Source organism: Mustela nigripes, chromosome 1 (assembly GCF_022355385.1).
Source record: "Mustela nigripes isolate SB6536 chromosome 1, MUSNIG.SB6536, whole genome shotgun sequence".
In the NCBI taxonomy this organism is placed as follows: Eukaryota; Metazoa; Chordata; class Mammalia; order Carnivora; family Mustelidae; genus Mustela; species Mustela nigripes.
The window spans coordinates 68,280,419-68,308,290 of NC_081557.1; the positions used below are offsets into that span (position 1 = coordinate 68,280,419).

The 27,872-nt window shown below is 44.4% G+C and overlaps 1 protein-coding gene across 1 annotated transcript in view; it reads left to right on the forward strand.

Annotated features, from left to right (window-relative positions):
• Nucleotides 1-27,872, forward strand: part of PIWIL4 (piwi like RNA-mediated gene silencing 4) — a 46,270-nt gene that overhangs the window by 10,147 nt on the left and 8,251 nt on the right. The window contains exons 5-14 of the mRNA XM_059391777.1: nt 1,575-1,696; nt 3,275-3,355; nt 4,651-4,848; nt 6,510-6,621; nt 10,922-11,045; nt 14,638-14,755; nt 17,352-17,463; nt 19,910-20,094; nt 22,591-22,663; nt 27,273-27,473. Of these exons, the coding sequence (XP_059247760.1) occupies nt 1,575-1,696; nt 3,275-3,355; nt 4,651-4,848; nt 6,510-6,621; nt 10,922-11,045; nt 14,638-14,755; nt 17,352-17,463; nt 19,910-20,094; nt 22,591-22,663; nt 27,273-27,473 (1,326 nt within the window). The remainder of the gene's footprint in view (nt 1-1,574; nt 1,697-3,274; nt 3,356-4,650; nt 4,849-6,509; nt 6,622-10,921; nt 11,046-14,637; nt 14,756-17,351; nt 17,464-19,909; nt 20,095-22,590; nt 22,664-27,272; nt 27,474-27,872) is intronic.

Consider the following 27,872-nt stretch of genomic DNA (forward strand, 5'->3'; position numbering starts at 1 on the left):
CCCCCCCCCCCCCCCCCCGTGGAAGGACCCGTCTGTCTGTGTCCATGCAGTGAGCCATTCCTGCCCTACATTTCTGGTTCAGCCTGAAAGTGATTATGAGTACACTGTAGCTACAAAAAGTACGGATAAAATACTAGCTAATGAACTGGCCTCTTCTGATTTCTTACCTTCCTGAAAAGTCCTTGGTCACTGATTTTTATTGTCTGATTTGATCACTCTTTTATTCCAAAAGCCTGTACCAAGTCCTGTCTGGTCTGGCAAACTTCATATTTCATTGAGTAGCTGGTATAGAAACCTGTTCATGAAATTGTTCTATTGTTAGAACATTGTTTCCGATTATAGGAAATATACACATTTCTCTAGACCTTTCATAAGTTAGTAGATTCCCTGTGTGTTTTAATGTCTGCTGATTTCTTCCCCATGTTTACTTGCCCTCTTACAAATTCCCTGTCCTTACCTGTCTTTTCTGCTTTTCTCTTTTTTTAAAAAGGATTTATTTTATTTACTTGACGCCCCCCCCCCCCCCCGTGTGCAAGTGGGGGGAAGGGCAGAGGGAGAGGTGAAAGATTCCTCAAGCGGACTCCCCACTGAGTGGGGAGTGGGGAGTCTGAATCGGGGCTCCTTCCAAGGACCCTGGGATCATTACCTGAGTCAAAATCAAGAGTCAGATGCTGAACCAACTGAGCCACTTGGGTGTCTCTCTGCTTTTCTGTTTATGAATAAACTTTTGAGAGGCCTCTGGAATCCATGAACCCAGGGTGGGTTGGTCAGTCCACTAATGGACTTCTGGGTGTCAGTGAACCACCTGAAAATGGGTACATCATTCTGGTATATACATATGTGCAGTTTTCAAGGGACAAGGCCTATAACTTTTATCAGACTTTCCAAGTAACTTGTGACCTGCTCCCCAATCTCAGCTAAATGAGGTCAAGAAACACTTATCTTTGGATCAAGTCTCTGTATCCTAAGTCTGATTTTGATTCTCCATTAAGAAGTTAGAGAGGTGGGGCGCCTGGGTGGCTCAGTGGGTTAAGCCTCTGCCTTTGGCTCAGGTCATGATCAGGGTCCTCTGCTCAGCGGGGAGCCTGCTTCCCCCTCTCTCTGCCTGCCTCTCTTCCTACTTGTGATCTCTCTGTCAATAAAAAAAAAAAGTTAGGAGAGGGATGCCTCCTTGGCTCAGTCGACTGCCTTGGGCTCAGGTCGTGATCCCAGAGTTCTTGAATCCAACCCTGGGTGGGGCTCCCTGCTCATCAGGGAGCCTGCTTCTCCCTCTGCCTCTGCCTGCCATTCCCCCTGCTTGTGCTCGCTCTCTTGCTCTCTCAAATTAATAAGTAAAATCCTTAAAAAAAAAATCCTTAAAAAAAACAAAAACAGAAAAGAAAGGAGAGAGAAGTGTTGCTTTTCTAGGATTAGCAAGATAGAAAAACCCTGCAAGTGCAGTGTGATTAGATTATTACATGCTAACACCTGCAGTTCTGTTTGTTAATACATATTAAATTGTGACGGCTGTGTTGTCTCTGATTCCTCACACTTGAGGGTGACCTAGCGTGCACATTAAGTACCTCTTTTCCCAGGTCACCGAACTGTCCAGTGAAACTTTGAGAGGCGACACTGTGCGGATGACTCTCACTCTGACAGGGGAGCTGCCGGCAAGTTCCCCCGTGTGCACCCAGGTCTTCAGCATCATCTTCCGAAAGTGAGGCGCCTCCCACAGCACTTTAGTTGAGGCTAGCGATGCCATTCGGTACAAGTCTCGTGCTTTTCTGTAGCTGTGTGGTGATGGGCCCCGCAGTCCCTCGCAGCCTCTCACTGGCTGCCGCCTCATCATCCAGTGCTGAGTTGGGACAAAGAGCTCAAGGGTTGTGGGGTCTCAGTGGTGGCAGGGCTGGAGTGGGGTAGGGTGGGGTAGGGCTGCCTTTTCTCTCCCTTCTTTTTCTGAACCCTCTCCGGCCCTCCCACCCAGGCTGAAAAATCAGGGATGTCTGGGTTTGTCATGAAAGATCTGTTATGCTCCAACATCACCCGCTGCTCTCTGCTCTCCCTTCCCCCTCAGCCCCCTGCCATGTGAACCCCTGGGGCAGAAGGAGGGTTGTGACGTCACTGTCCAGTGCCCTTCTAAGTGATGTGAGGGTCATTTGCCTCTTGGGGGTCATCTCGGGGGTTGTCGGGTGGATCTCCATGAAATGTTGATTTCTTGGCCCCTCACTCGACCTGGTAAAGAGAATTTCAAGAGTGGGGCCCGAAATTCTCATTTCTAGCATGTTTCCTGGATGACTAGTGGGAACACAGAGACTTGTAAACCAGTATTTTCCACACTCCTGGTTGGACCAGCAAGGTGATATGTTCAAAAAGCTTCGGCGCCAGTGCTTTGCTTAATAACGGCCTCTGGACAGAGAGTTTGGGTTTTGCTGGGTGGGATACACAAAAGGAATCCACCCCCACCCCCAGGTATGTTATTTCTTAATTCTAGTCAGACGTCTTGCTAAATAGCTTTGGATGGTATTCCGTGTTGGAGGCTGAGGCTCAATGACATTTCATAGCCCAAATCCTGCAGTTGTCACCCGTGTTTCCTGACTGGAAACGCTTACACTTCCCCCATGCCATGGGCAGCCTCAGATCGGTGACATGTCCTGTTCCAGAGGTGGCCAGGCTTAGTGGCTGAAGAGGCAGCAATGCTATGTAGCCTCATTAGAAACAGCCTCCCAGGGGCGCCTGGGTGGCTCAGTGGGTGAAAGCCTCTTCCTTCCGCTCAGGTCATGATCTCAGGGTCCTGGGATCGAGCCCTGCATCCGGCTGTGTGCTCAGCAGGGAGCCTGCTTCACCTCCTCTCTCGGCCTGCCTCTCTGCCTGCTTGTGATCTCTCTGTCAAATAAATAAAGAAAATCTTAAAAAAAAAGAAAAGAAAAAAAGAAACAGCCTCCTATCTCAAAACAGGGAAGAGGCCAGAAAGCCCTCAAACATGGCTTGCCTTATCTTCTCTATGCTAACCAGAATGTTACAACCACAGTCGTATTGTGGCCACTTATTTATCATTGCAGTTAAGTGGAAACAGACAAAAATAATTTCAGTTATCATTCTCAAATAGAAAGAAGTCATAGTTCTTATATACACACTCATAGGTATATTTAGCATCTAAACCCTCCAGTACTAGAAGAATGAGAGTTCTATAGTTCCGACATATTTTTATCATATATTCAGTGTGGGGACAAACTTAGAATTGTACTGTTACTAACTGATGCTGACCAGAGATTAAAAAAAAAATGTATACTTGCAGGATCTTAAAAAAGTTGGCCATGTACCAAATTGGACGGAACTTCTATAAGCCTTCTGAGCCTGTGGAAATTCCCCAGCACAAGTACGTTTATTTATATTTCCTGTTACCCTGAAATTGTTATAATGTGAAGAACGTAATTTGCGATGCAATATTACACGTTATGCTCTCCTGTGAGAGACTCTGTGTTATGAAAAATAAGGATTTTTTAAATTTTCAAGTTTTTTATAGAATGGAGAACGTCAATGTGAAGCTAGCAGCCTGTTTTCTTCTATTAGCGTGCTAGATCATTATCATCGATCCTAGAAGGAATCCAGAAACTGCGTTTTCTGCGTGTGACAAGTAATAATGAAGGCAGAGTAAGCAGGATGGTGTCACACCACGTAGTTGAAGCCGTTTTCTTGCTGACAGGAAGTTAGCACAGCCAGGGTGGTTGACATTGGGTAAGAAGAGGTCAGACAAACAAGTCAGCTACATGAAACTGGAATTTCCGCTCGAAATGGGAAGGAGGTGTTTCAGGTTAGGTCATCAGCTGTGTCTAGAATGGGTTGTTAGCTCTCCCAGATATGTGGTCAAGCTAAAGACAGGCAGCTGGTAACCCAAAGACAGATATGTAAACGCAGGAAGGAGTGGGAAAGGTAGAAAACGAGCGGGCAGGCTGTTTTGCCTTGTGCCAGGTAGGGGGGACATGGTTGGGTTTCTGTATGGTAAGTCAGTGTGGCACAGTGGTCTGTGTAAAGCATCCTGTCCATTTTGTCACTTGTCCCCTGCCATGGACAAGAAGCTCTTGTGAGCTGGAGTTGGCACAGGACATATGTTTGTCCTGAAGGCTGGCTCAGGAGCACTGTGAAGGAAGTCCACAAAATAAACTGAAGCAGTTCTTAAAAAAATATTTGCTCTTTCTTTCATGTCATTTTTGTTAAGTTTTCCTTAGGCAGGTCTTCGGTCTGTGATAGCCCTAAATATGGATGGGAGCCATAGCCTCTACTACAGTGTCCCTTGTGTCCTTGTACATGATACCATCTAGATGATGGCTTACTCTCATGAGGTCTCAACACTCTCTAGGCCATCGAGTCTGTGCGCTTTTCTGAACCCAGAGGTTTTCATTCTGGGATAGAGCAGATCCGGTCCAAAATGTCAGTAGTGCCAAGGTAAATTCCTCCCACTCTGTAGGCATGTAATTCTCATAAATGTACGTTCAAAGGCACTCCAGCTAGAAATAGCTAATGTTTTAATCAGCAACTAGAAGGAATCAGACTGAAAAAAAGTAGTTTCATAAGATCTAGAAAGTTGGAATGTAAAATCAGCATTTAAAAATGGTGATTGTTTCATGATACGGCATTTCAAATACGTATTTTTCAATATTTATTTACTTGAAGGTTGTCCCTTTGGCCTGGGTTTGCTATTTCTGTGTCACAGTTTGAAAGCAGGCTCCTGTTTACTGCTGACGTGAGTTATAAAGTACTCCGGAATGAGACTGTTCTAGAATTCATGGCTGGTATCTGCCAGGAAACTGGTATGTCCTGCTTTACCCAGATGTGTGAAAAACAGCTGCTTGGGCTCATTGTCCTCACAAGGTAAAAGCCTGCATTAAAAGCTTTTCCCTAGGGATTGCATTCTTTCTGCCTTCTGGGAATAGGAATAGCATCAGGGCTGCGTCCTGAGATCTGTTCAGTTTACCCACCTGCGTAGATGTGGCCGTGCTGGGTTGACTGGGGTTGGGACTTCCTGGAGCAGGCTTCGGGGAGCCTCTGCCAAAGGATAGGGTCCTGCGTTACCGTTTGCTGCACCCCTCCCCCACCCCGGGTAGTTTGCATTTGGCTGCTTCAGTAGCTCTGCCTGGATTTTCAACCCCGAATTTTGACTTTCAAGTTTCTCCTTGACAAAACGCAGCTCCAACAGTACTGCTTTTCTGCAGCCTTCATCCGGCCACTCCATTAAAAAACCCCGTTCCCTCCCCTGTGCTGTGCCGGTGGCACGCTGCTTACAGCCTGCTCTTTACAGCCATTTTATTTTGTTTCATCACATCACCAGGAGAGAACATTAGGTCCACGGCCCCTCTTATCTGGGAGAGTATGAGATCTTTAAGGCTGAGACCTTTCCAGTCCCTAGACTCTTCTATATATAATTTGCCCACAGTGCACATTGAACTGAATCAAACACAAATTAGGCTAATTCCTGAGTACCAGAAAGTCACCGTGTACTGCTGTTAGTCCGCAGATCATTCTTTTAGAGGATGTGCTAGCCTTCTCCCAGTCTGGCTTGGAATTGCCACTTAATGTTGTTTTTCTGGGTTATACAGCTGGGAGGTGGGACTGGTTGAATTAGCCTCCTGTCTTCCTAGCCTCCTGTCATGATCATCGCGAATTAGTGTATCACACTGTTGCAAAGTAACCTTACAAAGTACCAGGAGCCCAAGAGAAACCTGACAAGGAGGTTTCTGCCCCAGGGCTGGGGCGGCATGTGAAGACACCACATGCCACACAGAGCTGCAGAGGAGAGAGAGCTTGGAAGGATTTTAACCAATCTCCTTGGCAGTTCCACTAAGAGCCAGGCCTAGATGGGAGATTGAGTGGGGTACTTGGGTTGCTTGGTTCATCAGCCTTTTTGGGGTGTCTTTCTTTTCTTTCTTCCTTTCTAGATTGATTTATTCATTTAAGAGAGAAAGAGCTGAAGTGGGGCAGGGTGGGGGAAAGGGACATGGAGAGAGAGAATCCCCAAGCAGACTCTCCACTGAGCGCAGATCCTGATGCCGGGCTGGATCCCAGGACCCTGAGATCATGACCTGAGCCGAGATCAAGAGGTGGACCCTTACCCGATTGAACCACCCAGCCTGCCCCCTATTTGGGTGCTTTTTATCAGAACAGCTATCTGGGAGCTAAAAAATTGAATGACACCAGAAGCTGATGGGAAAGTTTTGAGCAATGCTTCAGCCTTTGAACTTCTAGGAATAATTTATAGTGAAGTTAGAGTGTCTCTCAGTGAGAAAGATTGTGGTCTAATGACTTTCTCACCAGCTTTGTTGAAATATGGAGGTTTTCCTGTATTCTGAAGAGTTAATGAGTGCTCTTCTCAGATAAAAGCTGATCATTAGGGGGAAAAAAAAGACTATTCGTGTATTACTATTGTAATTTCTGAAAGTTAGGAGTCTAATACTTTGAATTATAACTGTAGTGAAATAGCCACTTTGTCTTGCATGATTTGGGGAAAACATTGAAAGATTCCTTGCATTTCCCAGATACAATAACAAAACCTATCGCATCGATGACATTGACTGGTCGGTGAAGCCCACGCACACCTTTCGCAAGAAGGACGGCACTGAGGTCACCTACGTGGATTACTATAAACAGGTTGGACTTTTTTACTCTACCCTCATCTCCCTTCCTCTTAGCTCAGAGAAGTCTCCCTAGTCCTTTCCGAATCAAACAAGTCAGGCTGAGTCTGTTTCTGACACCAATCTTCGACTTGTCCCTTCGCCTCTGTTCCCGCCTTCCCTGGCTTGGCTTAGACCCTCCTCCGGTCTCCTGTTGCCCCTCCTCCTGTAGCCTGGGGCCATTCCCTTCAAAGCATAGCTGATAATATCACTTCTCTGCTTAAAATATTTCTGTGGCTCTCTAGTGCCTCAGGCCCTGGATCTGAACTCCCCGGCAGTGCCCCTTATGATCTGGCGCTCCCTTTCCTGAGCCTCTTCTCTCACCAGTTTGCTTCCTTTGTGCGTTCCGCTGTGTTTCCCCTTTGTTTGAGGGTCCTTCTGTCAGTTACTCCCCTTCGCAGCCGGACAGTCACCGACCACTCTTCCCTCCTCCGCTGAGCTGTCCGCTCATAGGGACCTCCTGGTGCCCTCCCCAGGGGTCCCTTTCTGCATTTGGCGGCTTCACATTGTGACGGGCAGGATGTGAACAGTCTCTCTTCCCTCCTGAACTTGGAGCTCTTTATTTCCGGATACCCAGGGCTACCCAGCACCTTGCACGGAGCAGGTACACTGACATTTGCTGATGGAGTCGACTCCCTCAGGAGCTGGATTCAGCGCCTTCTCCATGACCTCTGCCCCACCTTCCATCCACAATTCCTTCCAGAGGCTCCTTCTTTTTGACGTATAATCATATTTCAGTCTCCAAAATATCACAGATGTTTTCGGAAACAACAAACACATAGCAAGAACTCTTCCTTTCTACACCTTTAAGCCAAGTTTTTTTTTTTTTTTTTTTCCCCTCTTAAGCTGATTCCTTTGGAAGGTCATCTTCACTCACTGCAATCACCTCTCCTATTCTTCCTCTCTGAAACCTCCGCAGTTTGGCATCTGCTCTGCTGCTAAGGAAATAGCTCTCTGAAGGTCAAATTCAGCTGCCATTCTTATTCTGAAGGGCTTTTGGTGGCCCTTGACACCAGCGAGCCCTCCCCCCTGCCTGGAGCTGTTCCCTTCCTTGACTGGGGGGCTCACCCCTCTCCACCAGATTTTGTTCTTGTCTCAGCCTCCTTTGCTGTTTCCCCTTCCTTTTCCCCACATGTTAAATGCTGTTACCCACCCTAGCTCCCTCCTGAGGGATCTGATCTTCTTATCTTGAGACCTCGCAAATGGACTACTTTTTCCTTGCCCTCATTCTCAAATTACAGACTCATCTCCAGTTTCAGACCACGTTTGCGTGGATGACTCACAGGGATCTCAGAATAGCATCACGCGTGCTGAATGCGGGTCCTCCCCACTCCCACTTCTCCTTGGGAGTTCAGCCCCTGGCTGCCTTCCTCTTCTTACCCTAACCTGCTCTTTCACTCATCACCAACATGAACCCTTCCCCTCTGCACTTGGATTCTCCCTGGAACCCAGCCCCCCACCCCAGCCCTGTTCCCCCTGCGGGAATGCAGGACACCTCACAGATTCCCATCTGGGGGATTTGGGTCACCCCTTTATGGTGTCCCTGCCCCAGCCATCTTCACTGTGACTCACCATCCTCACTGCCACCAGAGAGAGCCTCCTGAAATAATGCCCAGGAAGGTGGTTAAGTGCATTGACTGTGGAGTGAGGTAGTCCCGGCTTTGCCCTGTGACTTTGAGCAAAACACTGAACTTGGAGTGTCCTATGTAAAGCGGAGCCATTGATCTGCCTTCATGGTGCGGCATGAGCACTGAGTGAGGTGAGCGTGTCTACAGATCTCTCAGCCCGGTACCTGCATGTGGCAAGCTCGGGACACGTGGAGGAGACCCTGCCCCTCTTTTCCCAGCCTCCCCTTCTTCCCCTCTCGCGTCACACCCTTTCATTTCCTCTCATCTTTTAGCTTCATGGCTCCCCACCTTGCCACCAGGCACCTCATGCTGCCATCCCCGCATCCACTCGCTGCTGCTAAGCATTTCTCAGCCTTTGCTCATGTTCGCTAGACGTCCGCACAAATCCACGCTGCGCTTTTCCCTTTCAACACCAGCTAAAGCCCTAGCTTCGAAGTCAGCTGTCACCTCATCAGTTAAGCCCTCTCTGACCCCACTTCCTGTCACAGTCACAGGAGAGCTAGCCGTTCTCTGAGCATTTGTTCCACGCAACACACATTGCTTCTAGAATGTCTTCCTTGTAGAACAGGGATGGTGTTTGGCTAACCCGAGATGAACAGTGCTTACTAAAGTGTCTTGTGCATGATATGCTCCATAAGTGTTTGTTTATTAAACACCAAGTTTGTTGAACATTTGAGGTTTTTCTTGCCTGAGTAAGTGTGTTCCTTGAACAGAGGTATTTTTAGGATCTGTGATATTCTGAGAAGGGAATCGTGGTAAAATCCCACTCAACTTTCTTTGTAATGAGTTGTGGTTTACTGCATATTTATTGTAATTAGGGAGAAAAAGAAAGGAATTGTGCCAATTCTAGAGTGTTTTCCTCTCTGTCTCAGGGAAGGAACACTAAAATTACTATGTAACCAGCTCTCACGGTGGTCTTCTTGATATTAGCCTTTATATTTCCCTGTTTTATCTCGTGAAAAGCATTTTCAAATGCTAAAACAATCAGGGCAAGGGAGAGAGTAAGGTTTACTCTATGCCACAGCTTAAGGGGCAGAATTCTTGGCCATGTCACAGATAAATACAATATCCTCTTCCTGGAACGTGTCCCAGCTTTGCTGCCTGGGACTCCTCGTACTCCTGTATTTTCTTCAAGGTGTTCTGTTGGATTCTGCCTCCTTCATGAAGCCTTATCAGCCTTAAATTGTTTCACTGCCACCACCATACCCCACCCCCACCTTCCTCCCCAGGCACCCAGTACTAAATGGTATAACACACAGAGATTGCCAAATCTTATGGGATAAATGCTGGCTGTGCTAATTTCCAGTTATGGGACTTTGGGAAAATTGTTTAATTTCTTGTAGGTTTCCTCATCTGTGGAGGGGATGGTGATAGCGTCTGACTCGTAGGTGTGTCGTTAAGATTAAATGAGGAAAAATGCAAGTGCTTAGCATATTCTTATTGGTGCTTCTCATCTTCTTTGCTTTGTGGATGTGTAGTTGGGTGTAAGGTAGGGGCTGTGCCTCTCATCCTTGTGTCCATGGTAGCTCCTAGCACATCACAAACATGAGCTATGTACTGAATTAAAGACATCACATATAAAAATTCTCCTTCTACGAAGACTTCCTCAAGCTTTTTAGCTGGAGCATTAGTGACAATTAGCCCTTCAAACTGCAATTTCCCAAATTGTTTTTCATTTTAATGACTAGAAGTCCTTATTGAATAGGGAAACTCCTGTTTCTCACTTCCTTAATTGTAATTACTGATGTCAGCATCACACAGTGCCCAGACATTTTGTAAATTATAATTCCAGTTGTTCTGTCATTAGTATTGAGTGAGCTATACTGGAAACGAGTGTTAATTGGGACCTTTGCCGTTGGAAATGAAATGAACTTTTGGCAAGGTGAGAATGTTTGAAATTCCAGCTTAGTTAGGCAAGGTGAGAATGTTTGAAAGGGGGAGGGATGGGGTGGACTATTGTGGAGGACTCATAAACCAGGCAGTGTGCTTGGTGGTTTACGGCAGATGCCGCTGAGCGATTGTCCCCCGCCCCATTTCGAACCTGTGGAAAGGTGAGAACTTCCTCAGTGTCCCAGTCAATGAAGACCACCAGCCAGGGATCAGATTTCCATTTGTCAAACTTTAGAGCTGCTTCCCTACTAACGTCAGGCAGTCCTGGAAATCAGGGACGGTCCTGCTTTTGGAGGATCTCTGGAGTCTGAGTTATGGAACTGTCACCTCCAATCTGTGTGTAGATATTTTCCGAATGAGCACACTGGTTATGCCCGGAGCAGCCGCTGCGTTGGTCATCAGTGGTGGAAATAATGACACTGACTCAGCTCTAGGGGAGCCTGTTAATGTATGGAGGTGGCTGGAGACGATTTGGACTCTGGATGAAACAATGAACAAATCTTTTTTTTTTAAAGTGTTGCATTATAAAGGCTAATAATTAAAATCATAAAACAGACCCTGAGAAAGGAAAGATGAGTCCTTGGCAGGAAATAGAAATGAGTGGGGGAACCCTAAGGATTGGTGGGAATTTTTTGGTGTCTTTATTAAAAAGATTGGCTCATCTGTTCATTTTGGGATGAGCTTGTTGGTTTTAATTGAGGATGCTCATTTTCCAGTGTTTCATAGTAACTTTTCCCTCCTTCATCTCGCACTCTGTAGCAATATGATATTACTTTATCTGACCTAAACCAGCCAGTGCTTGTGAGTCTGCTGAAAAGCAAGAGAAATGACAGCACTGAGGCCCGGGTGGCCCACCTGATCCCTGAGCTCTGCTTTCTAACAGGTAATGTTTATGCTTTACGGTCTGTCAGTCAGGCTTGTCATCCCCGGCTCCAGACAAACTCGGCGGAGGGCGGGACCTCTCCCAGCTCTCGGGGACCGGAGCATTCATCTGACCTGTGCAGGGTGGGCCCATGAAGCCATGTGTGTTGGACAAAGTGGGAAGATAGAGAGCGCTTTGGAAATTGCTTGGCATAGGAAGAGGTGTATGTTTTCCTTAGCTCATGTATTCCCTTTGTTACTTCAATGTAAAATAGGTCCCCAGAGATTTTCCTGAAACTAAGCCTCTCTCTTTTTTTTTTTTTTTTAAGATTTTATTTATTTATTTGACAGAGAGATCACAAGTAGGCAGAGAAGCAGGCAGAGAGAGAGGAGGAAGCAGGCTCCCCACTGCGCAGAGAGCCCAATGCGGGGCTCGATCCCAGGACCCTGGGATCATGACCTGAGCCGAAGGCAGAGGCTTTAACCCACTGAGCCACCCAGGCCCCAGCCTCTCTTTTTTTATGTGCCGTCTTTACTTTTTTATTTATGTATTTTAGACTGCTTAGTTGAGGTAATGATTGACATGCGAAAGCTATACATATTTAGGGGTGCATGGATGGCTTATTCAAGGTGAAGCGACTTGATATTGGCTCAGGTCATGTTCTTGGGGTTGAGTTTGAGCCCCATGGTGGGCTCCACACTGGGTGTGGAGCAAACTTAGTAAAGAAAAAAAATCAAGTAAAAGCTGTGCATATTTAATGAATACCTGTGGATGAATTTGAGGTAACTGTACACTTAAAAAACCATCATCACCATCAAGGTCATAGACCTATCCTTCACCTCCCAAAGTTTCTTACTTCCCCAATTATTATTATTACTTTGAGACACACTATTCTATTTAACTTCCACGTAATCTTTATGAAAATCCCTGTGATTTAGGTATAATTCTTAATTGCCCCCATTTAATAGTCAAGGGAGCCGAAGCTTGCAGCTTGCACTTAGTCCCATGTCTTTTAATAGGCAGAATTTAAGATTTTTAATAAGATTTAATTTATTTATTTGAAAGAGAGAGTGAGTGGGAGAGAGAGAAGGAGCAGGGAGAGAGGCAAAAGGAGAGGGAGAGTGAGCAGGAGAGAGAGACCTGAATGGGAGGAGGGGCAGAGGGAGAGGGAGAAGCCCACTCCCTGCGACCTGAGCTAAAGGTAGACAGCAACAGCCTAAGCTACCCAGGCACCTCAGAATTTAGGATTTAAATTTTTACCTGTTCAACTTCAGATCTTAATTTCTTTTTTATGATCCTTCTCATCCCAGAATGAGCGAGAGGATTCAAGGGAGTTAATTGAAACCAGAACCAGAGGGGCGCCTGGGTGGCTCAGTGGGTTAAGCCGCTGCCTTCGGCTCAGGTCATGATCCCAGGGTCCTGGGATCGAGTCCCGCATCGGGCTCTCTGCTGAGCAGGGAGCCTGCTTCCCTCTCTCTCTCTGCCTGCTTCTCCGACTACTTGTGATTTCTCTCTGTCAAATAAATAAATAAAAATCTTTAAAAAAAAAAAAAAAAGAAAGAAACCAGAACCAGAAACCTTTACAGTGGTGTTATCTAATTAGAGTGAGCTAAAAGGGAGTAGTCAAAGAACCAGTCCAAATTACTTTATTTGGGAGAGACTCTAGAGCTGCTAGTAACTTAATAAGAGATAAACTCTCAAGGTCAAAGTTTTCTAATCCAGAATAGTTTACAAATGGTAACACCACGTGTACTCTTACCTCACTGCCTTTGCGTTAGCTGGCCCCTGTGCCTGAATATTCTTTTTAAAAATTTATCTTTATAATTCCCGTACAGTTACTGTACAGTGTTATATTAGTTTCAGGTGTACAATATGGTGGTTCAACCATTCTGTACATTCCTCAGTGCTCATCCTGATGGGTGGGCTCTCAGTCCCCTTCATCTAGCTCACCCCCCACCCCCACAACTCCCCTCTGGCATCCACCAATTTGTTCTTTAATTTAGAAGTCTGTACTTCTGTTTGCCTCTTTTTTTCTTTGTTTGTTTCTTTTACTTCTTACATTCTACATATGAGTGAAATCATATGTTAGTGGGGCACCTGGGTAGCTCAGTGGGTTAAAGCTCAGGTCATGATCCCAGGGTCCTGGGATCGAGCCCTGCGTCAGGCTCTCTGCGCAGCAGGGAGCTACTTCCTCCTCTCTCTCTGCCTGCTTCTCTGCCTACTTGTGATCTCTCTGTCAAATAAATAAATAAAATCTTAAAAAAAAAAAAGAAATCATCTGTTAGTTGTTTTTCTCATTCTGACTTATTTCATTTGACATTCTACTGTCTAGATCCATCCATGTTGTTACAGATGGCAATATTTCATTCTTTTTTATGGCTGATAATATTCCATTGTGTATATGTATGTGTATGTGTGTACGCATGTATATATATGTGCTTGTGTGTATATATATATATATATCTACACCCCACATCGTCTTTATCCATTGGTCTATTGATGGACACTTGGGCTGCTTCCATATCTTGGCTATTGCAAAGAATACTGCAGTAAACATAGGGGTGCGTGTATCTTTTTGAATTAGTGTTTTCATTTTCTTGGGGTAAATGCCTAGTAGTGGAATTGCTGGATCATATTAAACCAAGCTTCTCTCCAGCATTTTTGAGCTTCATTAGTGTAGGACGCAATAGGACTTTGATTTTCTTCGGGTACATCGTTTGTGTGGTGCCAAAATGACCCTTGTTTTCCTTCTGCGTGAGTTCTAGAAGGTAATTCTCCCCATACAGTAGAATATGAGCACTTTTAATCAGGTTCATTTGATTAACAGGGCGGCACTAAGCAAGGAGGAGTTCCCACCTTTCACATTTGGTTATCAGTTACGATGGGTATATATTTATTTCACAGTTAGAAAAATCAGTAAAGGTAATTCTCGAAGGGAGGGACGCTGCTCATTCTTAATGGCGTTCTCATACTCTAGATCTGCACAGTCCCATTTGGCAGCCACTGGCCATATAGGGTTACTGAGCCCTGGAAATGTGGCTAGTGCAACTGAGAGGCCAGCTAGAGACAGGCTGTGAGTGTAAAATACACCCTGGATTTCTAAGACTTAGTGTGAGAAAACAGGGAAAATCACTTATTAATTTTTTTAATATTGATCACATGTTGAATTGATAACATTTTGGATATATTGAATTAAGTAATATATACTATTCACATTACTTCATTTTTTTGGCTTTTTAAAAAACAGATCAATGTATTTTAGAGGGGAGAGCAAGCAGGGGGAGGGGCAAAGGGAGAGGAAGGGAGTCTCAAGCAGACTCACAGAGAGCTGGGCTGGGGCTCCATCTCACGACTCTGGGATCATGACCTGAGCCGAAAGCAGGAGTCGGATGCTTAACCGACTGAGCCACCCAGCTGCCCCTGTTTTTGGCTTTTCAAAACGTGGTTGCTAGAAAATTTAGAATGACATGAGGGGCTTGCATTTTGGGGGGACAATGCTATCCATAGGCTAGATCCGAGTCAATTTAGGTGCAAAGCTTAAAATCTGGCAGAGCTGAGCTGGGTTACATTGCATGCTGTTCATTTTCCCCTTTGTTTTCACCTCCATTAATAGGCCTGACCCGCCAGGCAACCTCTGATTTCCAGCTGATGAAGGCCGTGGCTGGAGAAACGCGTCTCAGCCCTATGGGAAGGCAGCAGCGCCTGGCCAGGCTCGCTGACGACATTCAGAGGTACTGGGCCAGAGTGTATCCTGCCTCAGGTCTGGCTTATGGAATTGGATGGTCTACAGAATGTCTCATTCTTTGATGGAATGTCTCTTTGCTGTTGACTCAGGGCAAGGCACCTTTGGGTTGTGTGGTCCAGAGCCAGACGTTCATCCCTGATGCCTCAGGGATCACAGACGGGGCGGGGGGCGGGGGGGTTGGAGGGGAGGAGGCTGGAGGCCACGCGGGCCGAAGTACCATCCAGCTTCAACCAGATGACCCTCCTCTCATCTGTTTAATACATGGAGGTTTTGGATAAACATTTGAATGAAGGAAAGGGTTGGAGATTATAAAAACAGAAAACAGAACCACAGCAGACCCCCCCCCCCCCGCCCCATATTTGAGATTGAGAATGCTCAGGTCTTAATATGGTGGCCTCAGCACATTCATCGTTAGAAAGATTCTACTGTGCAATCTTTAAACTTAGGAATACCTTTGTGCCCTTTGGTTTAGCCGGTCTACCCTCACGCTGTATTCCTGTCCTCATTCTGACAGTTGGCTGTCACCTGGAATGCCAGTAACGAGCGGCTCCCGTTTCTCCCCTCTGACCTACGAAGACATTGCTGTCCAGGGCTGTAGCCTCATGACACAGCAGGGCATTTGGAACGTGGCTACTGCCACATCTTGAAATGATCACATTTTGAATTTATTGGGCTAAAGGACATACATTTTCAAAATAGTTTTACTTGGCAATTTTTACTGTTTTTAATGCGGCTATTAGAAAACTTAAAACTTACATATGTGGATGGCTTTATACTTCTGCTGGACAACATTGCAGCATGGTCTTTTATTCTTTAAAGATAAAAAATTTGGAGGATGGGACGCCTGGGTGGCTCAGTTGGTTAAGCAGCTGCCTTCGGCTCAGGTCACGATCCCAGCATCCTGGGATCGAGTCCCACATCGGGCTCCTTGCTCAGCAGGGAGCCTGCTTCTTCCTCTGCCTCTGCCTGCCATTCTGTCTGCCTGTGCTCACTCTCTTTCCCTCTCTCTCTCTGATAAAAAAAAAAAAAAAAATCTTTAAAAAAAAAAAATTTGGAGGATGAACTTGGAAATTTCTGCAAACAGAAAAGAAATGCATATGTGTGCACACTCAGTAAACATTTATTTCATGCATGAATGAATCATAATTGAATGGTGTATATTGTCTCTGATATTTTCAATTGCATATAATCATGTTCTTTTTAGGAAAATGGCAAAGTACTGTATATCGTGTTTTGTAATGTGCTTTTTCTTGAACATTTCTGTAGGGTAAATGTGCATTTCTGTTACGCTTGTACTCTCATAGTTTTCCCTTTTATGGCTATACTTCACATCATTTATCCCGGATATCCCTCAGACTTACACCTCCTGGAGATGCTTCTCTCCCCTTATTCTGGGCTGTGGATTACTCTCCCGGACGCCTCTTCTTGCCATCTTTCAGGAATCCCATCGGCTTCAGGAGCCAGTTTCTTGACTGGCAATTACTTCACCCATCTCATCTTGAGCAGATAGTATCTGAAGCCAAATAATTAATTCAAAGTATTCCATGTGACCAGACCAGACAGAGCATTACTAGATGGAAATAATGAGCTGTTGCAGAGAGCCTGTGTAAGGAGGTTTGAGCTCCCCTAAAGAGAGAGGGGAAGCTTTGAGAGGTAAAGCACGAGTCTCATCTGTCTTTCTCGTGAGGGCCTGGCTCCCCTTGTGCCGGCTGCCATGTCGAAGGCCTGGAGGCAAAGTCGGCATGCTTGCTCTCCTGAGGGAACTTAGCGCTTACTAGAGATGACCATGTATCATAATCCAAGGAGATCACCCATCAACTATGATTAGGGTTTACTAGATCTAATCTGAAAGTACCATACAAATATAAAGCCGTGATTACTGATGACACTAATACTCTCCTCACGGTCTTCCTCCTGCCGTCTATCCTGTGAACCTTCCAAAGCCCAAATGTGTATGTTCCCTTCCTCTATCATCTTTCATCCACTCCTAGGCCAGCCAGTTCAGATATTCACAGAAGACATCTCCACACGCAGAGGCTCCATAATGTCTCTTTATTAACATGTTTATTATCGGGAGAAATGGCTCATCTTTATTGAGCACATAGCATGTGCCAGGTTCTGTGGTAGTGGTTTCCACATCAGCTTGATCTTTAACATCAACCCTCGGAGGTTGCTAGGCTTATTATCCCTATATTTTACCAATAAGGAAACCGTAGGTTTAAAAAATTTGAGTCTTTTGCTTGCTTCGGCAGCACATATAATAAAAAATTTGAGTCTTACTCAAGGTCACATATTGTGAAATGTCAGCACTAGGAGTTAAACCAAGGTCTGTCTGGCTCACAGGCCCATTTTGCTGACCAGGGTGCCACACCAGAAACCTTCTTCATCTCTGCGTGTCCCAAATGGGTTTGATTGTTCCCATCATTTGTTTGAGGGGGGGAAAATGGTGAGTAGAAATAGAAGTCTGGAATCTTAAAAAGATAAATTAGTCTTTGAACAATTCAGTAAGTTATATTTCTCTCTCTAATGATCAGAATTCTTTAGAAAATTATTAATGATTTAAAACTCAACTCTATCAACAGAAACAAGGATGCTCGTTTTGAGCTGGAGACCTGGGGGCTGCATTTTGGATGCCAGATGTCTCTGACTGGGCGGGTTTTGCCTTCAGAAAAATTATTAATGCAAGACCTTGTAGTAAGTACTATGATTCTATTTTCATTTAAAAGTATTTACTTGAATATGTGTGTGTGATCATATGCAGGGGTGACTAGTGGGCTTATAATAGTCATTTGGTTTCTCTATGTCCATATCCACATCCTCCCTTTGTCCTAAACCTTGAAGTCCCCTCTGTTTTCCTTTTCAATCTGAGTATACTTGCGAGTACTTATCAGCACACACTGGACGTGATTTAGGTCAGTGTGGTTTGGTTTCTCATTTAAAGATGCATTAGAAAATGTGTATTTCAGGCTATGACAATTAAAATATGCCCACTTGTTATTAGGTGTTATAGTACTCTCGTATCTCTCTTTCTCTCTCTCTCTCTCTCACACAAACACACACACACACACACACACTCACACTTACACTCACACACTCACTCCATAGTACCTGAGAAAATGTTTTAACTGGTGAGAGGTAATTCCAACAGGCTACGTTTTCTGATACCGGGGTTCTTTCTTTTCCTCCAAGTAAAATGCTGGTCAGTTGGCATCAACATGAAGGAATGTGCCCAGAGCCTGTCCCCAGCCACACAGCACTTAGAGGGGCTTTCTGAAACCTGAAGAGACACTTCTCTTTCAGGCTTCAGTTGAAGAAATGAACCTATTTTATGCAAAATGGTGCATTATTTTTCTACTTTTCCCATAGTTTTGCTCGTTTTTAAAGCCAGTTACATATTTTATTTTTAAAGGCCCTCTTCTCATTTTTCTCAGGTGACATGTTTAAATGGATGTAACTGAGAAGCGGAAGTTTTGTGCTGGTGGCATGGGAATTTTTCAGCATTTCTTTTCTGTCATCTATCCAAGTTACCAAAACCCTCACTGGAGAAGCTGAGGGAAAACTACTTTTAAAAACAAGACAGAACCAAAATGTGTAAAGTACAAAAAGTAGGTCCCCATTAAGATTTTGGTCAGGAGTCAGTAAAGAGAAGGTCAGTTCCACATATGAAGCAGGTTATAAATATTTAATATGGTCTGTCTCATCTCTGTAAGCAAAATCATTTCTCAGAGCTTTTTTGTTGCGTTTCTTTAGTGTGGAAACTGGTTTTTCTTAAAAGGGGCACTAAAATGGGAGAAGGCGCCCCCTAGTGGTGCTTGTGGCTGGTGAGCGTTGACGGCGTCCTGGGCTGCTTGCTTTTCTGAACTTGCGTTTTAGGAACTTAGTAGACTAAAGATTCACAGGCCTCAGAGTGTTTTGGGCAGTTGTCCTGGGTCTTCTGCCAGCCCATAACAAGTAGGAGTGAGGTGAGAGGGCTCTGGCTCTCCTCATGCTGGTGGTAACAGAAAGAATGAACCGCGACTCCAGAGAGAACCGGCGATGGCAGGCTACTCTTGGCCTTCTTTTGCTAAGGTCACCTCCTGGAACTGAGTCCCTGCCTGGCCACCTAATGGCGGGGCATTATGAGGGTGCCTGTGGTTGGATTTCAGAGTTTGGTGGAAAGTACAGCCTTCCTGAATGCAGCCTCAGGAAGACCAGTCTAAATCTGTCACTGGCACCAACTGCCTCCATAATGTCTCTCAGCCATAGCTGGGGAGTCTGTGGAACAAGGGGATCATACTTCCTTAGGCGCTCTCGTGCTGACGAGTGACTGGGAACATGTTAACATGCAGATTCTGATTCAGCGGGTCTGGGTTGGGCCCCAGGACTCAGCGTTTCTGACAAGCTCTCGGGAGATAGCCAGGCTGAATCACCAGGGACTCGATTACAGTGTCTCCTCTTCAACTCTAACAGTGCCTCTTCCCGGCCCACTGGACCAAGAACATTCCATTTCAGTTCCGGTCTGTGGATATCAGCAGAAGGCTGGTAACCCTTCTAAAATCTCCCCTTTTCAGTGCAGAGAACATAGTTTTCCTGGTCCCTTGGGGCAGGGACTATCCAAGAGTGAGAAAGGAGCTTGTGCCGTGGCCTCATCTTTGCTCCTAGACATAGCTACTCCTGGCGTGATGCATGTTCTTAACTGCTCCGTAGCGTTTGTGAGCTGTAGTTGGACGCCCTGGAGTATGAGTAGTCAGCATTTTCCCCTTCAGATAGCTTTCTGCCTCAGGAGACCGAGTCAGACAGCCCACTGGCCTATGGCATTCATATTAAAGACCATCGATCTTAGAGCTGGAAGGGAACCTGGAGATCTTTGAACGGGACACCTTTCTTTGCACACAGCAGCAGTCTGAGGTAAAGCGACTTGCCCAACTGTCTGCAGCCAGGGACTGGCTGGCCTGCGGTGATGCTCAGATGCCTCCCCTTCCAGGAGGCCCATGTACTCTGTCCAGATGTGCAGTGCTTGGATCAGTGTTCTAAGTCTGTGAATAGCAAACTGTACTAAACAGGCTTCTTATGACGAATGTGGACCATCTTTGCACGACTTTTGTTTAGCTGCTCTGTGAATAAATGCGCGCAACCCTTTCATGATCATTATTTTTCTCAGTGTCAGCCTGGGTCTGCTGCTGAGTGGTCCAAGGATATGCGAAATTGCAAGATTTTAAGTGCACAATCTTTGAATAAATGGCTGATTATATGCAGCAACAGAGATGAAAAAGTGACCGAGGATTTTCTGCACTGCTTGAGAAGAGTTGGAAGTTCCATGGGATTTAACGTGGACTACCCCAAAACGTGAGAAAACATGGAACATTGTCCCAGCCGTTTTCATCTATTAATTTGGTTTAAAGATCAGAAAGGATGGCTGATGTAGCTACAAAAACTTTAGCTCCGTGAAGTTTCCTAATACCGAGAAAATAGTTTTCTTGTACTAACAAAAGAGTTATAAGTAGATTTTGTAGTGACTGAAGTTTTATACAGTTGAAACACATTTTATGTTGGTTTTTATACAGCTGCTTTCACAGTGCTTTAGGCAATGGTCTCCTTATCCCCAAGATCTTTTCAGTACTAGTTGGGCCATAAATCCTTAATAAATCCATTAACTTTTTTTTCCCCTTTTATTATTTCATATCAGTTATTTATAAAACTTAGCAGGAAACAGGATATTGAAAGATATAAAAGTTGCATTTCCTGACTTATTTAATAGATTTTATGTTTTAAAATTTAACATAAGAAAGAGGGGCGCCTGGGTAGTATGGTTGGGTAAGCATCTGACTTTCGGCTCAGGTTCGTCATTTCAGGGTCATGAGATTGAGCCCTGCATCAGGCTCTGCACTGATACACCCTAAAAAATTTTAATGTAAAAATAGATCCGAAATAGGCTTTTCTGATTCTGTTACTTTAGCCCAAGATTATTTAGATAGTTCTCTGATAAAACCAAGGGCATTATTCTTTGAACATTTATTGAGTGTCTGCTGTATACTAGAGGCTGTGCCATTTGCTGGGGATGAGCATATGGCATATGCTCTCAGTTTAGTAAGGGATCCCTACATATCCAGTTACTCAGAATCGGATCTTGCTTGCTTTTAGGAAAGCAATCGAGTTGGTCATACCTCATTTTATTGAGCTTCGTATGGTTCATAAGGAGGAACGCCTACTTCTTTTTACTGCTGCAATAGTGAAGGGCCAAATGTCCTAATTGGCAAGGTGGGAAGTTATTCGTTAAACAAGCGGTTACTAATTAATTGCATCAGCAGTGCAAGCATTGTTGAAAACCATTGATGGCCCCAAAGTCTCATTTTACACTGTAGTTAGAATGGTCCTCTTATCACATCGGTTAACAAATCGTCTGGTTTCAGTTTCACCTGCTCTAATTTCTCCTAACCTAGGAGATAAAAAAGCAGGAAAAGATGAATGAAAGAAGCCCCAGTCACAGACCCTGGGGTGACGGTGCAAGCTCTTTCTTATATGAATTCCATGCATAAGTCTGTGCCATGTTCTTTTCTTAGCCTGTTTTATTTGAAAGCCATTTTTAAATTTTAATTTAATTTTATTTTTAAAAAGATTTTTTAAATTTATTTGACAGAGACACAGCGAGAGAGGAAACACAAGCAAGGGGGAGTGGAGAGGGAGAAGCAGGCTTCCCACTGAGGAGTGAGCCGGATGCAGGGCTAGATCCCAGGAGCCTGGGATCATGACCTGAGCCAAAGACAGACGCTTAATGATTGAGCCACCCAGGGGCCCTGAAAGCCCATATTTTATTTCATTCTTTTATCTTTCCCATTTATGTTTTATTTTTATTTATTTATTTTGGGGTGGGGGAGAGAGAGAGAGAATCTTAAGTAGGGTCCTTGTCTAGCATGGAGACCAATGTAGGGCTCGATCTCACGACCCTGAGGTCATGACCTGAGCGGAAATCAAGAGCTGGGTGTTTAGATGACTGAGCCCCCCAGGGGCCCCTTGATTGTTGGATTTATATGCCTAGTTCCTCCTATCTGAAACATTTGCCTGATGAGTGTAGAAAGAATGGATAGTAGATAGAGGCTGAGACTGCGTGCGCAAGAGATTGATTTGGAAAAGTCAGGGACGTTTAGTTTTAACAGAGCTGCGGGCCATCCCTGGTGCTCAGTTAGAATCAGTGAGCAGGGAACCAGGGTCCTGCCACCTGCTGGGCAAGGCTGAAAAGGCCGCTGGGCATTAGGACCATCCAGCCTGTCCGCCTCTCAGAAGCTGATTCTACATAGTCTGTGAAGTCTTCTGTGTGGGAATTACTTCTACGGCGTCTGGCTCCTAACATAATGTGAGCACAGAACAGATACCTACTTGCTGACTGACGGGTACAGGCTAGATAGTCCAGGCTCCAAACGAGCTGTCACTGAGGAAAAAAATAATCTTTTAGTAGGAACCATTCAGATTAGCTGAATAGCCTGGTCTCACTCATCTGATGATTTTTGAGACTTTTAAGGTTCTTGTGGGGATTCAGTATTAAAGAAACTTTAATCCCAGGTTAACTCAAACCAGTTTCAGATGCTTAGTATTGAGACTCGTGCTTTCAAAACCTCACGTTCAACCTCATTTTGGACTATAGAATTTTTAACTGTAGGGCTATATACAGCTGAGAAATTCACAGTTTCCACCAGACTATTTTCTAAGCTAATAAAAAATGATTAGTAAGTGTTTTGGTGTTGTCTTGTAGTGGGATTATAAAAATCTGTATTATTTTTAACTCTATATGATTATGTGTTACTAAAAAGGGAACTATATATCCTCAAAATTAATTTTTTTACGTAGCATCAAAGTACAAGAGAATCCAGCTGCATTCCTTAGTGCTCTACAGAGACACGTTGATCCTAATGTTCAGTTGGTAAGTATAGGATAGCTTTTGTTTTGATGTGTAATTTTTATTTTTGCTTTATATCTAATAGTCTTCTTTTCTTGGAAGAAGGAATGTGAGCACATTCTCCTATAATATGTTTGCAAATGGCTGTGCATGTCCCCAAGAACCCAAGAAAGTATTAATCTTAGAATTTTAATCAGCATTTAATTTCCTTTTCATATTTCTAATGTTAATTTTAATTTTAATTTTTAAAAAAGATTTTGTTTATTTGTTTGACAGGAAGAGACACAGAGAGAGGGAACACAAGCAGGGGGAGTGAGAGAGGGAAAAGCAGGCTTCCTGGCAAGCAAGGAACCTGATGTGGGGCCTTTAGTTCCCAGGACCCTGGGATCATGACCTGAGCCGAAGGCAGACGCTCAATGACTTAGCCACCCAGGCACCTCTAATGTTAATTTTTAAATACTTGTTTGTACCTCTATCTTATCCTCTTGGATGCCTACATATTTATTTAAGATTTAAGATAAAGTGACTCCCATCGTATCCCATAAATGCTGGGGCCCCCAGTGTTTCAGTGGTTTCTTGGAGGGTTTAGGTTTTTCCGTGTCGCCTATGGCTGCTGCCGCTAGATTCTCGCCTCTTTCACGAGCGCCATTCCCCGTGCAGTGCGTCAGCTCCCACAGCAGCCTCATTTCCCAGACCACTGCGCATGTGCACAGGTGAGTTGACTTGGCGGAGGGTTTGGGACAAAGGCATGACTAGAGCATACCCCAACACTGCAGACAAGTTAAAATTGGCATCCTTGTTCTGAAAAATCTCTCAGTCATCCCTATTTCTTGGAAATGCTTCCTCTTCTCCCAGGCCCCACCTCGCACTGCACCGCAGTGTCTTACCTGTTCAATGTATGTATCTAGGCTCCCAGCATTCCTCTCTGTATTTCCTGCAAAGCCAACTTGGCCATGTCTGCTTCTCTTCTAATCAGACACAAAAAAGGCCCATAAGGATGATATATTGAACAAAAGAAATTCTAACCCTAAGAGCATTTCTCTTCGTTAAAAATAAAATAAAAACAGATCATAAGAATACTGCAAAGAACTGTCATATACCGGTCACCCAGATCCTCCAGTTGACATTTTATCATATTTTTTTTATTGTTTCCTTCCTTCCTATATCTATCTGTCTGTCCTCTTTTTTCCTGAACCATTTGAGAGTAGGTTACAGATCTGATGCCCCATTGTCCTTGAGTACTTCAGTGCATGTTCTCTACAAACAGGGTCACTCTCCTACAGAACCATAGAACAACCATAAAAATCAGGAAACAGTAAGACCAGCTAATCCATAGACTCCCTTCCCATTTCTCCATCTGTCCTCAAAATATGTCCTCTCTAGTAAAAGGATCTGCTGCATTGCACTTGGTCATGCTGTCTCTTTAGACCCTCTTTCAATCTGAAATAGTTCCATAGTTTAAAAAAAATTTTTACATTTTTTATTAACGTATAATGTATCATTAGCCCCAGGGGTACAGGTCTGTGAATCGCCAGGTTTACACACTTCACAGCACTCACCACAGCACATACCCTCCCCAATGTCCATAACCCCACCACCTTCTCCCTACCCACCTCCCCCCAGCAACCCTCAGTTTGTTTTGTGAGATTAAGAGTCTCTTATGGTTTGTCTCCCTCCCGATCCCATCTTGTTTCATTTTTTCCTTCCCTACCCTCCAACCCCCCCATGCTGCCTCTCAAATTCCTCATATCAGGGAGATCATATGATAATTGTCTTTCTCTGATTGACTTATTTCGCTCAGGATGATACCCTCTAGTTCCATCCATGTCATCGCAAATGGCAAGATTTCATTTCTTTTGATGGCTGCATAGCATTCCATCATATATATATATATATATACCACATCTTCTTGATCCATTCATCTGTTGATGGACATCTAGGTTCTTTCCATAGTTTGGCTATTGTAGACGTTGCTGCTATAAACATTCGGGTGCACGTGCCCCTTCGGATCACTATGTTTGTATCTTTAGGGTAAATACCCAGTAGTGTGATTGCTGGGTCATTAGGGTAGCTCTCTTTTAATGAAATAGTTCCATAGTTTTGATGACCTTCCAACTTTGAAGAGTATAGATCAGTTACTTTATATAATGTCCCTCAATTTGGGTTTGTCTGATGTTTCCTTATAATTCAATTCAGGTTATGCACTTTCGGCAGGAGTATCAAGCAATGATCCTGTTTTCTTAATATGTCTTCCTGGGAGGTAACCCATTAATTAAGGTGCTATCTGCCAGGTTTCTCTGTTTACGTCTACAGTTTGCTTTGTAATTTTCAGGTGGTTTTGTTTTTGTTTTGCAGCAAGATACTTTGAGAGTATGTAAATATCCTGTTTGTCATCAAACTTTTACCTGCTAGTTTCAGAATCCATTGATAATTCTTAATCTGAACCCATTATCACTATGGTGTTTGCCAAATAGTGGCTTTCTAATTTGATACATTTAGTATGTAGCATTGTATTTCCTTCTACATTTAGTAGGTAGCATTATGTTACAATGAAGAGCTTTCTCTTCTCTCCATTTCTTTGTTCATTTGTTTAAATCCTTATGGATTCACAGTTTCCTATTTTATTACCAGCTTACAATCTATTACTACTGTTATCTATTTTGATGCTGAAATCGTTCCTGGTTTGCTAGTGGAAGACCCATTCAGATTGGCTTCTGTGTCTTTTTGACATATCCCCATCTTTGGGGGGACATTTCCTTACTGTCTGGCACCATAAGGTATTCCAAATTAATCTTGAAATTCTGCTGCCCGCTGTGGAATTAGATATTTCTCCAGTGAACTATGATGCTTTTTGGTAGAGAACAGTATTTAGAAATCAAAATCTGGCAACTGGGTGTGCTCATTTGTTACTGGGGTGTCACTGCTCCCCGTTTTTCTCAATGGGTCAAACTAGAAGTATGTGTAGCGTGGGTCTGCATTTATGTTCTCAGATGCAGTTGACCCTTGAACAGTGTGGGGATTAGGGGTACAGACCCCTGCACAGCCAAAAATCTCCATACGACTTGACTCCCACCAAATTTAATTCCTTAGCTGATTGTTGACTGGAAGCCTTATAACATAGTCGATTAACACGTATTTTGTATTTTATATATACCATATACTGTATTCTTACAGTAAAGTAAGCTAGAGAAAAGAAAACATTATTAAAATCGTAAGGAAGAGGAGCTACATTTATGGCACTGGACTATACTTATCCAAAAATCTGCATAGACACGGACTCAGACAGTTTAAACCCGTGTTGTTCAAGGGTCGACTGTAGATACATACACACATACATCTATGTGTGTCTATGTACATGTTAAACACGTGTTCACACCTCCAGTTCCAACCCAGCAGCACAGGGAAGTGTCCCCCACATCTGTATTTGTCCCTCCCTTCTCTGGGGGGAAGCACGGCTCCTGCTGTTCACGTATCACCTGTGCCTCCATCCCCTGTAGACAACCAGTCTCACTTGTCTCCCACCTTCTTTCCGTCCCCATCCTTGCTGGACCACTGTCTTGTTCTGTCCCCTACCTTGCTTGGTCCCAAATTTATAGGATGGAAGGAAGGAAGACTCCTCTAAGAGGACTGTGCTGACAAATGTATTCCCCTATTTTATGTAATTGAATGTAAATAATTTTATCCCTTGACGTGATGATACTTTGAATAGATCTATAGGTGAAGAATCACTTTATTTATCCTCTGCTAATCATGACAGTGCCCATGTTTTTCTATAATATGGCAGTTTTGAAAGTAAGGAGTACAAGAGGGAAAGGAGATGCAGGTAGGTCAGGAGAGGCCCTTTGGAGAGAAGCACCTGATCAGAAATCGGGCCGATGACAGAGGTGGCAGAATTTAAAAATACCTGGCGACCTGAAGCTTCTTTCACCTTATTTTCCCTCCTCCTATATCCCCACTCTCAGGTCACAGTAAACAATAGAAACAACAAAATATTGTTTGTTTCTTTTATTTTGGTTGTCTAGTACCTAGTGGGGGAAAATCCTACTGTGCAAGCTAATCCTCCGCCTGGCCTATGTGTGGGTGAGGCTGGGGGAGTAGAGGGAGGGGGTGAGAGCTGGAGAACCACAGGAAGGGCTGACAAGGGGCGGGGAGGAAGCTGGGGAAGGAGCTAGGTTAGGAGGGAATTTGGGGAGCCTAACAGAATCAAATCTGAAGAGATGTGAGGCAGTGAAAGCCAAGAGGAATGGGTAGCTTTGGAGTGGGACTGTGGAGCAGGTGGCTGATGAAAGCACATTTGAAGCAGCGTTGACCTGTTGTCAGTGGTTAAGGGCCATTTGAGACCACTTTAGATATGTTAGTGTTTGCTTTTTCAGAACTTAAGGGCAAGATAATTGGAGAATCCCCCTTCTCATTTCTTGTTTGTTTGTTTGTTTATTAGAGCACACATGCTCGAGGTGTGGGGGAGCCTGATGTGGGGCTCAATCTCATGACCCTGAGATCATGACCTGAACCAAAATCAAGAGTCAGACACTTAACCGACTGAGCTACCCTGCCACCCCTCAGTTTTTGTAAAGCTACTTCTAAACATAAGTAAGGTGACTTTTCCTTCCTTTTTTTTTTTTTTGTCTTTTAGGTAATGTGCATCCTGCCTTCTTATCAGAAGAGCTACTATGATTCCATTAAAAAATACCTGAGCTCCGTCTGCCCGGTGCCAAGCCAGTGCGCCCTCACACGGACCTTGAACAGACAGGGAATGGCGATGAGCATTGCCACCAGGATCGCGATGCAAATGGCCTGCAAACTGGGAGGCGAGCTGTGGGCTGTGGAGATCCCTGTGAGCAGTCTGTCACTCTTCTCCTCTTAGCAATCCCTCAATGCTTTCCTTAATTAATTAATTAATTAAATTTTTTTTTTAAGATTTTATTTATTTATTTGACAGAGAGAGATCACAAGTAGGCAGAGAGGCAGGCAGAGAGAGAGAGAGAGAGAGAGGAGGAAGCAGGCTCCCTGCTGAGCAGAGAGTCCAATGTGGGGCTCGATCCCAGGACCCTGAGATCATGACCTGAGCCGAAGGCAGTGGCTTAACCCACTGAGCCACCCAGGCACCCTGCTTTCCTTAATTTAACAATGACATCAAGTGGGAGGTATTTTCCCATGATCCCAGAAGTGTTTGTTGTGGTTGTTGGGTCTGTCGTCTGTCTGTGGGTGCTGGGCTCCGGCATGACTCAGGACC